Genomic DNA, 12,115 nt, shown 5'->3' with positions numbered 1-12,115 from the left:
AGTGGTGGCGAAAATGGGGAGAGCTGCAAATGTGCAGGGGCAGACTGGCGGGGTGCTGGTCCCATTAGTATTGACTACTACTTGGCCTGGTTCTGAAGCAATTTATGGTAGAGATGCCCCCCTAATAATACTCCTTAATTAGTCCTCTCACTCGCTTTCTCTCATCCACGTTTATGTTACCATTAGCTACCATAAAAAATGATTAAACCTCTTCTTTTACTAATTTCTTATGTCAGGAAGACTTATGGAATGTGTTAATGCACATGAATTTGGATGCTCGACCACTGAGATCATAGTGCTAAAATGCTATGTAAAACAGATACAATAGTAAAATGTTTGTTTTATGTGGCAAGCAGTTAAAGTCAAACAGTACAGTACAGTACATCCAATTTTAGGTAGAGACCTCTGGCAGTTTATCTGTGTGACTAAAGGTAAATAATGTATGAAAAAGAGAAATATAATTTGGTCATTGTTCTTGCTATTCTCTTGGGATCTAATTGCTGCCAGTCTGACTGTGGCAAGGCCAGTTGGGTAGGGGGTAGCTAAAGTGAGGGAAACACTCTGTTCTCACGTCTGTAATTTGCAGCCAACATTCTCTCTAAAGGACGCAAACTAAACAAGATTTCTGGACAAATAAAGCCTAATATTCATAGAATGAGCCCGATTCTAGAGCTTCATAGTAACATAGGCTGAAGAAAGGCTCATGTCCATCAAGTTCAGCCTTTTAAATCTATATAAAACATGCCTAACTGCTAGTTGATGCAGAGGAAGGCAAAAAAAACCCCATCTGAAGCCTCTCCAGAGGGGGAAAAAATTCCTTCCTGACCCCAAGATGGCAATCATAGTCCCTTTTTCAACTTGGTTATAAGAGTTATTTTCAATAACCCCATATCTCCTCACTTGCTAATAAGCCATCCAACCCATTCTTAAAGAAGAATTCAACCCCCCAACTAATAAAAACCCCTACCCTCCATAGACCAAACTCCCCCCCCGCACAGGTGTTAACACCTGTAAATGCCCCATATCCTGTAATTAACCCTCGGTGCAGAGTCAGCACAGCGGAGCTCACAGGCTCCATCTTCTAGCGCTTCGGTAATTGTTGGGTCTTCTTCTGGCGCTTCAATAATTTTCATCACTTTCTTTGCATGCGCAGTTATCATGAAGCGGAAGAATGCTCCAACTGTGCCTGCACCGATACGGCGCTAATTTACCGAAGATTACCTAAGTGCTGAAGATGGCGCCAGTGAGCTTCGCTGTGCTGACTCTGCAACGAGGGGGTAATTACAGGATTAGCGGCATTTATAGGTGTTAACACCTGTGCGGGTTGGGGAGCAGGAAGGGGGGACTATGGAGGGTAGAGGTTTTTATTAGTTAAAGTTATCTCATGTATCTGCCAGTACAACTGATTCAGGGTCAAATGATATGCCAAAACGTCATTGACTGAATGACTAGATTGAGTCCTGCTGGCTTTTTTATGACCAGCGCTGCACATATCCAACATTCCGCATTGTGCAAGAGCTATTCATTTTTTATTTGGATGAAAGACCATGGATCAAACTAAGGGCAGTGGGAGGTTCCCATTAATAGTATCATGCTAAATCTTCTGTTGCTGTTGGATTCACTCTCAAAACCAAAGATTTTCTGTAGGGGGAGTGTTGTCCTGCTATTTTTTTTAGATTTTCATATGGGTGACTGATCCAGTTGTGCTCATCTGAGCATATCTAAAAGAGTATATACTCTAAGATGCACTTGGTATCCACCCTTTAGAATTACTGTGTCTTAAAAGCTCTCCTGTTCTTATAGAATTGTGTAATTCTATTATCAGTAATTCATTTACTGGCAAGGTGATTCAGAGAAGTAAGGATAGCTGCAGTATGCTCTCTTATTATTCTTCTATGATGTTGCCTTCAAGACTTATAAGTATGCACAAATATGGATGCCAATATGCCAATCACATCTATACAGAAAATATACATATCCCTGATTATAGAGGATTTAATTGCAAAGTGATAATTCAACCAAACATGTGGATGTGCACCTAAGCATCATGAATAATGAACTGTAGATATCCAGGGGAGGTTGTGTGTGATTGAATACATAACAACATGCAAGCTTCTCAGTTTCTCAGCAATGTGCTTTGCAGGGTTGTAAATGAAGACTGTGAATACCTTGTGCCACTGAGGGATATTATTTATGTCATATCAAAGTTTTGTAGTTTCAATTATAATTTTTAAGTGAAGCTCTGGGATACAAAAGTACAAAGTTAATTGGTTCCCTGGGCATAAATAAGAAGTTCCATTCATTTACAGTTGTGTTCAGAATGATAGCAGTCCAACACAACTAACCTGATCCACCACTGTTTTTGGCAGAAATTATAATTCTATATGGCAAATAATTTACTAGTAGGTGTAGTAGAGTAATAGAAAACCAACAGACCCAATAGTCATGACATGCATGCTGCTGATTCTGTGTAATTGGAACATTAATTGAGGCTTGTTCCAAATAATAGCAGTGTTTAGTTCAATTGAGGTCATTCATTCTGTGAAAAAACAGGGGTCCCTTATTTAAGAAAGGAAGGAAGGAAGGAAGGCAGCAAATGTTGGACATGCTGGTTATAGTGCATTTCTCTCTGAAAATCTGAGCAACATGAACAGCGTACTTTGATTAAAAAGTAGATTGGAGAGGGAAAAACACATAAAGAAGTGCAGAAAATGATAGGATGATCAGTTAAAGTGATTTCAAATGCTTTAAATTGGCAACCAAAACCTGAAAATGGCTCAATCAATGATTGGCTCCAGGAAGATGGTCTACAGTTAACTGTGAGTAATGTTACAATTAGAAGACGCCTATGTGAAGCCAAGCTATCGACAAGAAGCCCCTGCAAAGTCCCATTGTTGAAAAAAAGAAGCGCTGAAGAACACATTGACTGGCCTAAAGAGAAATGGCACAACATTTTGTGTATTGATAAAAGCAAGATTGTTTTTTTTTGGGTCTAGGGGCCACAGACAGTTTGTCAGACGAACCCCAACTCTGAATTAAAGACACAGTACACTGAGAAGACAGTGAAACATGGTGGCACAAGCATCATGATATGGGGATGTTTCTCATACTATGGTGTTGGGTCTATTTATCACATACCAGGGATCATGGATCAGTTTCAATACATCAAAATACTTGAAGAGGTCATTTTGCCTTATGCTGAAGAGGGAATGCCCTTGAAATGGGGTTTTCAACAACCCCAAACACACCAGTAACTGAGCAACATCTTGGTTCCAGACCAATAAGATTGACATTATGGAGTGACCAGCCCATTCCCCAGACTTTAATCGAATAGAAACCCTGTGGGTGACATCAAAAATGCTGTTTCTAAGGCAAAACCAAGAAATGCAGAAGAATTGTGGAATGTAACAGGTGCCAGAAGTTGGAGGACTCCATGTAACACAGATGTGCAGCAGTTCTCGGAAACACTGCTTATACAACTAAATATTAGTTTAGTGATTCAATGGAAAGCAAAATCTTGAAACATTTTTCAGTTTATACAGTGAATGTTTGAGTTTGTAAAGCAGAATACAGTGCTGTTATTTTGAACAGCCTAATATCCCCTTTACTTTACTTTCTGTGAAAATTTGATAAAATGTTCTTCATGTTTTGATTTGGAATAGAATGTGCAGTGCTCCCAATTTTGTGTGTATGGAAATAAAAGCTATTATAAGGATTTTGAGCTTTAGTCACACACTGCTATTATTCTGAACACAACTGTATGAGGTGTTTGAGATGATGCACTTTTTGAATGGGACTCACCATTACCTTACACTAGGATGTCTCCATAGCTCCATTTGACAATGCCCAACCCTGTTCACTAACACGGCCAACTACTTTGCAAGCTTAAAAGACTTCTGCCAATGAATATAAAGCAACATTCTTGCTACAGTCAGTAATACTTAGTTGAAGAACATTTAAATATGTATGAATGTGTCCCTACTATTCCTGAATTACTTGAGATGCTGTTATTTAATAGTCTAAGATAAGAAGTTTTAATTAGTGTGATAGACACCTATAATTTTCTGTATGCAAAAAAATGCAATCTTATGTTATTGATAGGAACATATACTTCCTCTTCTAATATTTGGGCATTCTATTGATACCAGGTAGATACCATGATAACAGGCAGTACCTTACCAACGAGAAAGCCCAGCCAGCCCCACGTTAAACTCACCTGCTCCGTGTTAAGGAGATTTTAGATATAAAGTGAAAGAGAACAGAAAGGGTTAGTGAATATTTCTAGTGATGAGCAGAGAAAGATTGTGATGGCTTTTCTGTGGAACGGAGCTCACTAACATCCTGTAAGTTAATGAGAAATAGAATGTGTGCTGCGGATAGGATACCCCAGAGGAAGGTTACGTTTGGTTGACACAAACAGTGAAAACAAAAAAGTACAAACCACAGCTCTGGGGACATATATATTGCATGTATAAATAAGTGTATGCAAACAGCATTAAAAATATAACTCTGCAAGAAACCATCAGAATTTGTTAGCAAAAAAGTACAAATATCCTCTAAAAACAGTGGTTTACAATGATACATATTTCTGTATATCATGAGTTCAGCTTTTCAAGTGCAAAGTCCCCTCTTGTGCCGGACAGAGAGAAATCCAGAAAAATCCCTACCTGAGTTTCAGCATATTCCGTTCTATAAATGTGCCCGGTGCATCTGCAGAAAGGTAAGTCGTGATCAGGTTCCTTATGTGCAAGGTCAGCGTGGGTCCTACAGTGATGTAACTCCCAGGGAGAGATGTGCTGCCTGTTCTGTAACGTCTGGAGTGAGGACTGGAGTGGGGGCACCTGGTTCAGTTTAGCAATCTTCCCTAATACAACATTAGACCAATTGCTGCAGGAATGTTAAAAATGAACACTTCATTTTCAGAGTATGTTAAACAATGCAAATGGAGGCCTCGATCTGAAACAGATGGTTTTGATTACTCCGTTCACCAAGTGGCCAGACTCCTCACAACAATCTTGGGGTGACTGCCAACAAGAAAGGGGGGGAAAAAAAACTTGCTAAAACGCCTTAACCATTGTGTGGCCATGAGGAAATGTGCTGCAGATAACTTTTCTTAATGACTTCATAGTTGCACATTGCTGAATGATTAGATAACAATACAACTGCCAGTAATCTAGTAAAGGGGATATATATCCAGTGCTTTGTACTGCACGGTGTAATACATTGCTCTGTAGGAGGCTGAAGCAGCTGCTGCTGAGAAATTCTGGCAACAATGATATCAAATTATTACACTTTAAAGCAGATTCACCTTTTTCTCATGGAACCCAGAAAAGGGCAAATTTATTACCTATTTGACCAGCAGTGAAACATTACCAACAATTTGGCACCATTTGATTTCTGTACTGCAATGAGTTCCAGACAGAGATTCATTCGGTCCCCAAATGTCACCGATAAACAGTGACTCTATATGCATCCTACAGAAGCCCCTATGACAAAGATTGTCAGTCTGGGCCCAGCTGTAACTATTCAGGGATGAGGGAGCAAGACTTCAGTTGGGTGGTCATTTTTTGTTAAATCAAAAATAGGATGAACCATAGGGAATCCTTCTGGAACCCATGGGTGGATGTATAGTTGTGTTCCAAATAATAAAAAAGTGAATAAAGTTCAAAATCCTTATAATAGCTTTTATTTCCATACATGCAAATGCACTGGGAACACTGCACGTTCTATTCCAAATCAAAACATGGAAAAAATTTATCAAATTTGTGTTATTCCTTTACAAACTCAAACATTCAATGATTCAATGTTTTGCTTTTCTTTGAATCACTGAACTAATATTTAGTTGTATAACCAGTGTTTCTGCTGCACATCTGTGTTACATGGAGTCCACCAACTTCTGGCACCTGTTACATTCCACAATTCTTCTGCATTTCTTGGTTCTGCCTCAGAAACAGCATTTTTGATGTCACCCTGAAGTTTTGTATTGGATTAAGTTCCGGGCATTGGGCTGGTCACTCCATAACATCAATCTTGTTGGTCTGGAACCAAGATGTTGCTCATTTACTGGTGTGTTTGGGATTGTTGTCAAGGGCATTTCCTCATCGACATAAGGCAACATGACCTCTTCCGGTATTTTGATGTATTGAAACTGATTCATGATCCCTTTATGTGATAAATAGGCCCAACGCCATATTATGAAAAGGTTATGGATTTCTTAGTAATATTATCTCTAATGTTGAATTAGAGACTTAGTAATAATGTCTCTAATGTCTGGCATTCCAAAAATGTGTCCTATTGTGAATGAACTCCCCATCTCTTCAAGTTTCAAGTCTACACTGAACGATAAAAAACGTTGTTTTGTCTAAGCAGAATTTGTAAACTGGGCTTTGCATCTCATCCTTTACTTTATCTCAGCTTACGTCTGGGCTTAAAGAGAATTAAAAAAAAAGAAAGCCAATAGAGACTGATTTAATAAGTTCCACTCATCGCTTCATTATGCATGGACTTGGACAGCGGCCCACTCAGACATACATCCTGTCTGTAAGGGAAGTCTGTTTGCTAACAGATCTTTAGTGAGGTGCAGAGAGACGATTATTGCTGGGAAAACTTTAAGAGGTTAGTGCGACTTGTAAGCAAGCCTGGGAGGAGCTTCATTTATAGATGTAAATAGAACAAGTATTATTATTGCATTTTGAGGCCAAGGACTGGAATGTAAAGCTTATAATACCGGAAGCTTCAATTAAACATCTGCTGAACTGTACCTTTAAAATTGTTCAGTATTGTGGACCCATCAATGGCAATCAGTAACCTGATAAGGAGTAATTAGGTCTATGCTTTAAAGAGTAATATTTGCTTCCAATAGCAATGACATTTAATACAGTCCATCAAGTTCAACCCCTCCAAATGAAAACCCAGCATCCATACACACACCCCTCCCTACTTTCACATAAACTATATATACCCATCATACCCACCTATACTAACTATAGAGTTTAGTATCATAATAGCCTTGATATTCTGTCTGTCCAAGAAATCATCCAAGCCATTCTTAAAGGCATTAACTGAATCAGCATCACAACATCACCCGGCAGTGCATTCCACAACCTCACTGTCCTGACTGTGAAGAACCCCCTACGTTGCTTCAAATGAAAGTTCTTTTCTTCTAGTCAAAAGGGGGGGCCTCTGGTACGGTGATCCACTTTATGGGTAAAAAGGTCCCCTGCTATTTGTCTATAATGTCCTCTAATGTACTTGTAAAGTGTAATCATGTCCCCTCACAAGTGTCTTTTTTCCAGAGAAAACAACCCCAACCTTGACAGTCTCCCCTCATAATTTAAGTCTTCCATCCCTCTAACCAGTTTAGTTGCACATCTCTGCACTCTCTCTATGGGGACCTTCCCCATTTAGGTGGCGAACTAGGGGGTTGAAGTTTTTTCTTAAAGAGACAGTACTTCGACTGGTCGAATAGTCGAACGATTTTTAGTTCGAATCGTTCGATTCGAAGTCGAAGTCGTAGTCGAAGGTCTAAGTAGCCCATTCGATGGTCGAAGTAGCCAAAAAAACTCTTTGAAATTCGAAGTATTTTTTCTTATATTCCTTCACTCAAACGTAGTGAATGGGCCCCGAAGTGTATAACTTGCATTTATATTATTTTTGTATAACATTCGATTACCAACATTAAATCTCATTTTCCAGTTTGCTGCAATATCCAACCAGCAGACACTGGATGTATTAGGTACAAAATAATATAGTTTGGCAATAAATGGAGAATCACAGGAAGTAGATACCTCATACCAAACCAAACAAGCAAATATGAATGGCTGCAATGTGTGCTCCCAAACTAGCATGGCTGGAAATATTCAGAGGAAAGAAAAGAAAGCTTTGGCAATATGTTCCAAGATCTCCCTCTGGTATCTCTGTTTGTTTGGACAATAGTGAATGCATTAAGGGAAAACTATGCTTGGAGGAAGAACACAGGCCAGCATTGTCCATCCAGCTGTGCTTGTCTGCCTCTATTTATGCCCATCCCTACCTCATATGCCCACCAGACTCTATAATTAAACCTGCATTAATTGTTTTGAATTGCAATCAATATACCCTATTGCTTAACACATTTATAGATTATGCTACATTGTGACTAATAGTATCCCTAACCCATAGAGCTACCAATGAAATTTTCTGCATTTAAGATACAGGTACAAAAAAGGGTAGATAGAAAAAAACAGACAATCCTTCTGCAAAGTGTAACTATTTAAATCCTAAGTTTTAAATCAGAACTGGCATTTCCTGAATGGTCCTATTTGGCCCTGGACGCCCTATCTAATCATATGTATTCCCTGCTCAACTGTGCTGCATAGTAATTAAAGGGGAACTACATGATTATGAAATGGAGGCATACACGCACAACAAACAACATTTTGCAAAACACATTGGAGTCAATGGGATTTTTACGTGCAACAATTTTACATGCACAACAATTTTTCTCGTTCCAAATGTATTAAAGTCAATTGGCGGTTTTTTCTTATGGTGACTTTTATTGTCCTAATGCATTAAAGTCAATAGGCGTTTTATCTTATGGCAACTTTTTGTCCTAATGCATTAAGTCAATAGGGCATTTTTTCTTATGGGGACTTTTTTGTCCTAATGCATTAAAGTCAATGGGCGTTTTTTCTTATGGTGACTTTTATTGTCCTAATGCATTAAAGTCAATAGGCGTTTTTTCTTATGGCGACTTTTTTGTCCTAATGCATTAAAGTCAATAGGCGTTTTTTCTTATGGCGACTTTTTTGTCCTAATGCATTAAAGTCAATGGGTGTTTTTCTTGATGGTGACTTTTTTTCTCTAAATACATTGAAGTCAATGGGCATTTTTTCTTATGGCGACTTTTTGTCCTCATGCATTAAAGCCAATGAGCACTTTTTCTTATGGTGACATTTATTGTCTTAATGCATTAAAGTCAAAGGGCGTTTTTTCTTATGGTGACTTTTTTGTCCTAATGGATTAAAGTCAATGGCGTTTTCTTGATGGTGACTTTTTTTTCTCTAAATACATTGAAGTCAATGGGCGTTTTTTCTTATGGCGACTTTTTTGTCCTCATGCATTAAAGCCAATGAGCACTTTTTCTTATGGTGACATTTATTGTCTTAATGCATTAAAGTCAAAGGGCGTTTTTTCTTATGGTGACTTTTTGTCCTAATGCATTAAAGTCAATGGGCGTTTTTTTGATGGTGACTTTTTTTTCTCTAAATGCATTAAAGTCAATGGGTGTTTTTTCTTATGGTGACTTTTTTTCTCCAAATGCATTAAAGTCAATGGGCGTTTATACTTATGGGCGTTTTTTTGCGGCAAATTTTCACTGGTTTCGTGAATCCATGGCTGGCGATTAAAGTTGCTCATCACTAGTTCTCACCTTGCCTTATGGCAGGCACGACCCTGTGTAAATAGGCACATATCCTACGTGAGATAGGGAAAGAGGGATGCCAGTGGGTAGTAGAGAGTGGGTAGGAATTGTTGTGCCCCACCTATGATTATTTTGATTATTTTGCCGGGAGGCCCAGCACCGACTATTTACTTTATTTCAAGAGAATTATGAATAGGTAAAAAACATATCTATAGACCATCTCTCTCTGACCATCAAGGAAAGGAAATGGATTAAGGCAAAACGCAAAAACTAGACTTTTAAGGACCAACTGCTGAATTCTTTGCAATAGTTATGTTTTGCATAGGCGAGTTCTAGCTGTAATATGGTCGGTCTTCTATAAAAAGATACAACTAGAAAAAGCAAGGCCCTTCATTTACATTTTATTAGCTATACAGAATACTCACACAACAGATAGCAAGCTATATCAGCAATACTCATCAGAATAAACAAGAAACAATTTTACATCAGTAAATATATTAAACAACAAGAGCTCTGCACATATACTGTATGCAACGGGCAGTCTGAATCCTTCTAGAACTGCCTATGGTAGTTTTAAATGTGAGATGGTCTGAATATTAAAAATATAAAACAGGCTGAGACACTAGTGGTGCTTAACATAGTATCTGGTACATTAAAACAAAAATACGACTACCCCAACCATCAATATGTAGCCTTTTTGTAGGCTGATAGAAAAGCAGATCTGCTCAGTGCCCCTGCTCCAATGATTTGATTCCAAGCAGCCTATGAGGCTGAGGTCAGCCCAAATACTGGCATCTGCTTCAGCTCCGCTGTGTGTGACTTCAAAATAAGGCTGGTCAGATTCAAATCAATGGAGTAGGGGCACTGAGCAGATCTGCGATTCTCAACCTGCAAAAATACATAGGCCGACAACAGCCAAAGCCAACAGACTGTATGCCTTGGTGTAAAAAGAAAATCAGCCGTGAGTGGTAACATTTTTTGGTTATCTCCCCCCCTTAGAATTATGAAGATTTAAGAAACACTATGGGGGAAATTTACAAAAGGGCGAAGTGGCTAACGCTGGTGAAAATTCGCCAGCGTGACATCATTTCGGCACGTTGCCGATTTACTAACGGTAGCTGGCGTAAATTCACTGGCGTAATTTTGCCAAAGAGATAGACTCTGGCGCAACTTTGCACAATTTTCTGCAATATTATCGGTCTGGCGAAAGACCGTTACAATGCAAATTCACTACGTTTGTGATTTTACTGACCATTACGTCTATCGCCAGACTTGTCTTTGCCACCTCAGACCAGGCAAAGTGCAATAGAGTAGACATTTACTGCACAACATGTTTCGGCTTCACAGGCCTTCATCATGCACCTGATGAAGGCCTGTGAAGCCGAAACATGTTGTGCAGTAAATGTCTGCAAATAAAGAAATGATCTTTTAAACTAAAGAAACAAGTGCTCTCCGGCTACCTCTTTTTGTATTAGTAACCTTTGGCACTCCAGCACGGGGATTGCAGCGCGTAGAGAAGCACACCCATACGGATGGATACATAAAGGACCCTTTTATAGTTGGATGCAATAGAGTAGATAGGAGTACCTCAAAAAAAAGTTGAAAATGTTTCTAAGTCCCAAAAAACACTGGCGTTTTTTCCTATTTAAAGGGTGATAGACTGAAAAAGATCGTAAATTTTTTTTGGGGTACCCTCCTTCCCCCCTACATTTGCTAACATATGGCACCTAAACTATACTGTGGGCACATGTGTAGGGCATTATAACAACTTTATATCATTTTATTAAGTTTCCCTGGCCTTGTGTAGTGTAATTTATTTGCTGCAGCATATACGGCCATTGTACTTTAACTGCACACGTATGCTAATTAGCCAACGCTAGCGTAACTTCGAACTGCCAGCGTTCGGTACCCTGTGCGCAACTTCGGATTTTCGTGAACTAGCGTTGTTCAGGCGAATTTACGCCTGGCAAAGTGTTGCGATGTGCGCGAAGCCAGCGCAGGCGAATTTTCGCCAGTTAGTGAATTTGCCCCTATAATTCTACAGATCTTTGTGGTCAAAATGAAATTCCTTAAAAGGAATAATTGAAATCATTGCTGTTGTTAGAGCTGAATACTTAATGCAGAGAGATGAAAAATGTGGATTACTGATGACTTTATTGGAAAGCTGAAGAGTTGAGTTAATCAGTAATTATCACTCGTAACTGTACGCAGGGGGCAAATGTCCTGCATGTAACACTTTTTTCCTAGGAGGTTGGCATTTGGCAGCTGAGAAGTACCCACCACTTAAAATCTTTGTGTGCATGTTCCAGAAGCATGGGAATGCCTCTTGATTAAATGCACTCTATAGTCAGTGCTGATCGTACTGATACATTATACAAATTACAAACAAAACTTTGCAGAGGTTTAGGCTGTTGCCAGTAGCAAAACTAAAGTGCAAAATATGCTGGAACAAGACGTCTTATGAGTTGTAGACTGAACCGACATGTGCAATAATTTGGCAGCTGCTCCATGATAATCCTGTCTGTCCAATTTGTGTGTTGTTCAGACATGAACAACCTAAAGGAAATGTTTGTGTTATCGATTATCCGATTGTACAGAAGGCCCCTTTGGGGTCTATTATATACAATAGTGTTTGCTTAAAGTACTACAATGCTCCAAATACTGTCTTCTTCAGTTAGGGTGGTGGCACACGTGCAGATTCTGGGGAGATTAGTC

General features: G+C 39.1%; 1 protein-coding gene across 1 annotated transcript in view; it reads right to left on the bottom strand.

Moving 5' to 3' along the window:
- The window catches only part of fbln5.S (fibulin 5 S homeolog), a 34,649-nt gene extending 29,635 nt beyond the window's left edge, over positions 1-5,014 (bottom strand). Inside the window, exon 1 of the mRNA XM_018232426.2 lies at positions 4,668-5,014. Coding sequence (XP_018087915.1) covers positions 4,668-4,681 — 14 coding nt within the window. The 5' untranslated portion in view covers positions 4,682-5,014. The remainder of the gene's footprint in view (positions 1-4,667) is intronic.
- Between the last annotated feature and the right edge of the window lie 7,101 nt (positions 5,015-12,115).

Source organism: Xenopus laevis, chromosome 8S (assembly GCF_017654675.1).
Source record: "Xenopus laevis strain J_2021 chromosome 8S, Xenopus_laevis_v10.1, whole genome shotgun sequence".
Classification (NCBI taxonomy): Eukaryota; Metazoa; Chordata; class Amphibia; order Anura; family Pipidae; genus Xenopus; species Xenopus laevis.
Note: the sequence above shows the minus strand (reverse complement) of the source record. Positions and strands in the feature narration are given on the sequence as shown.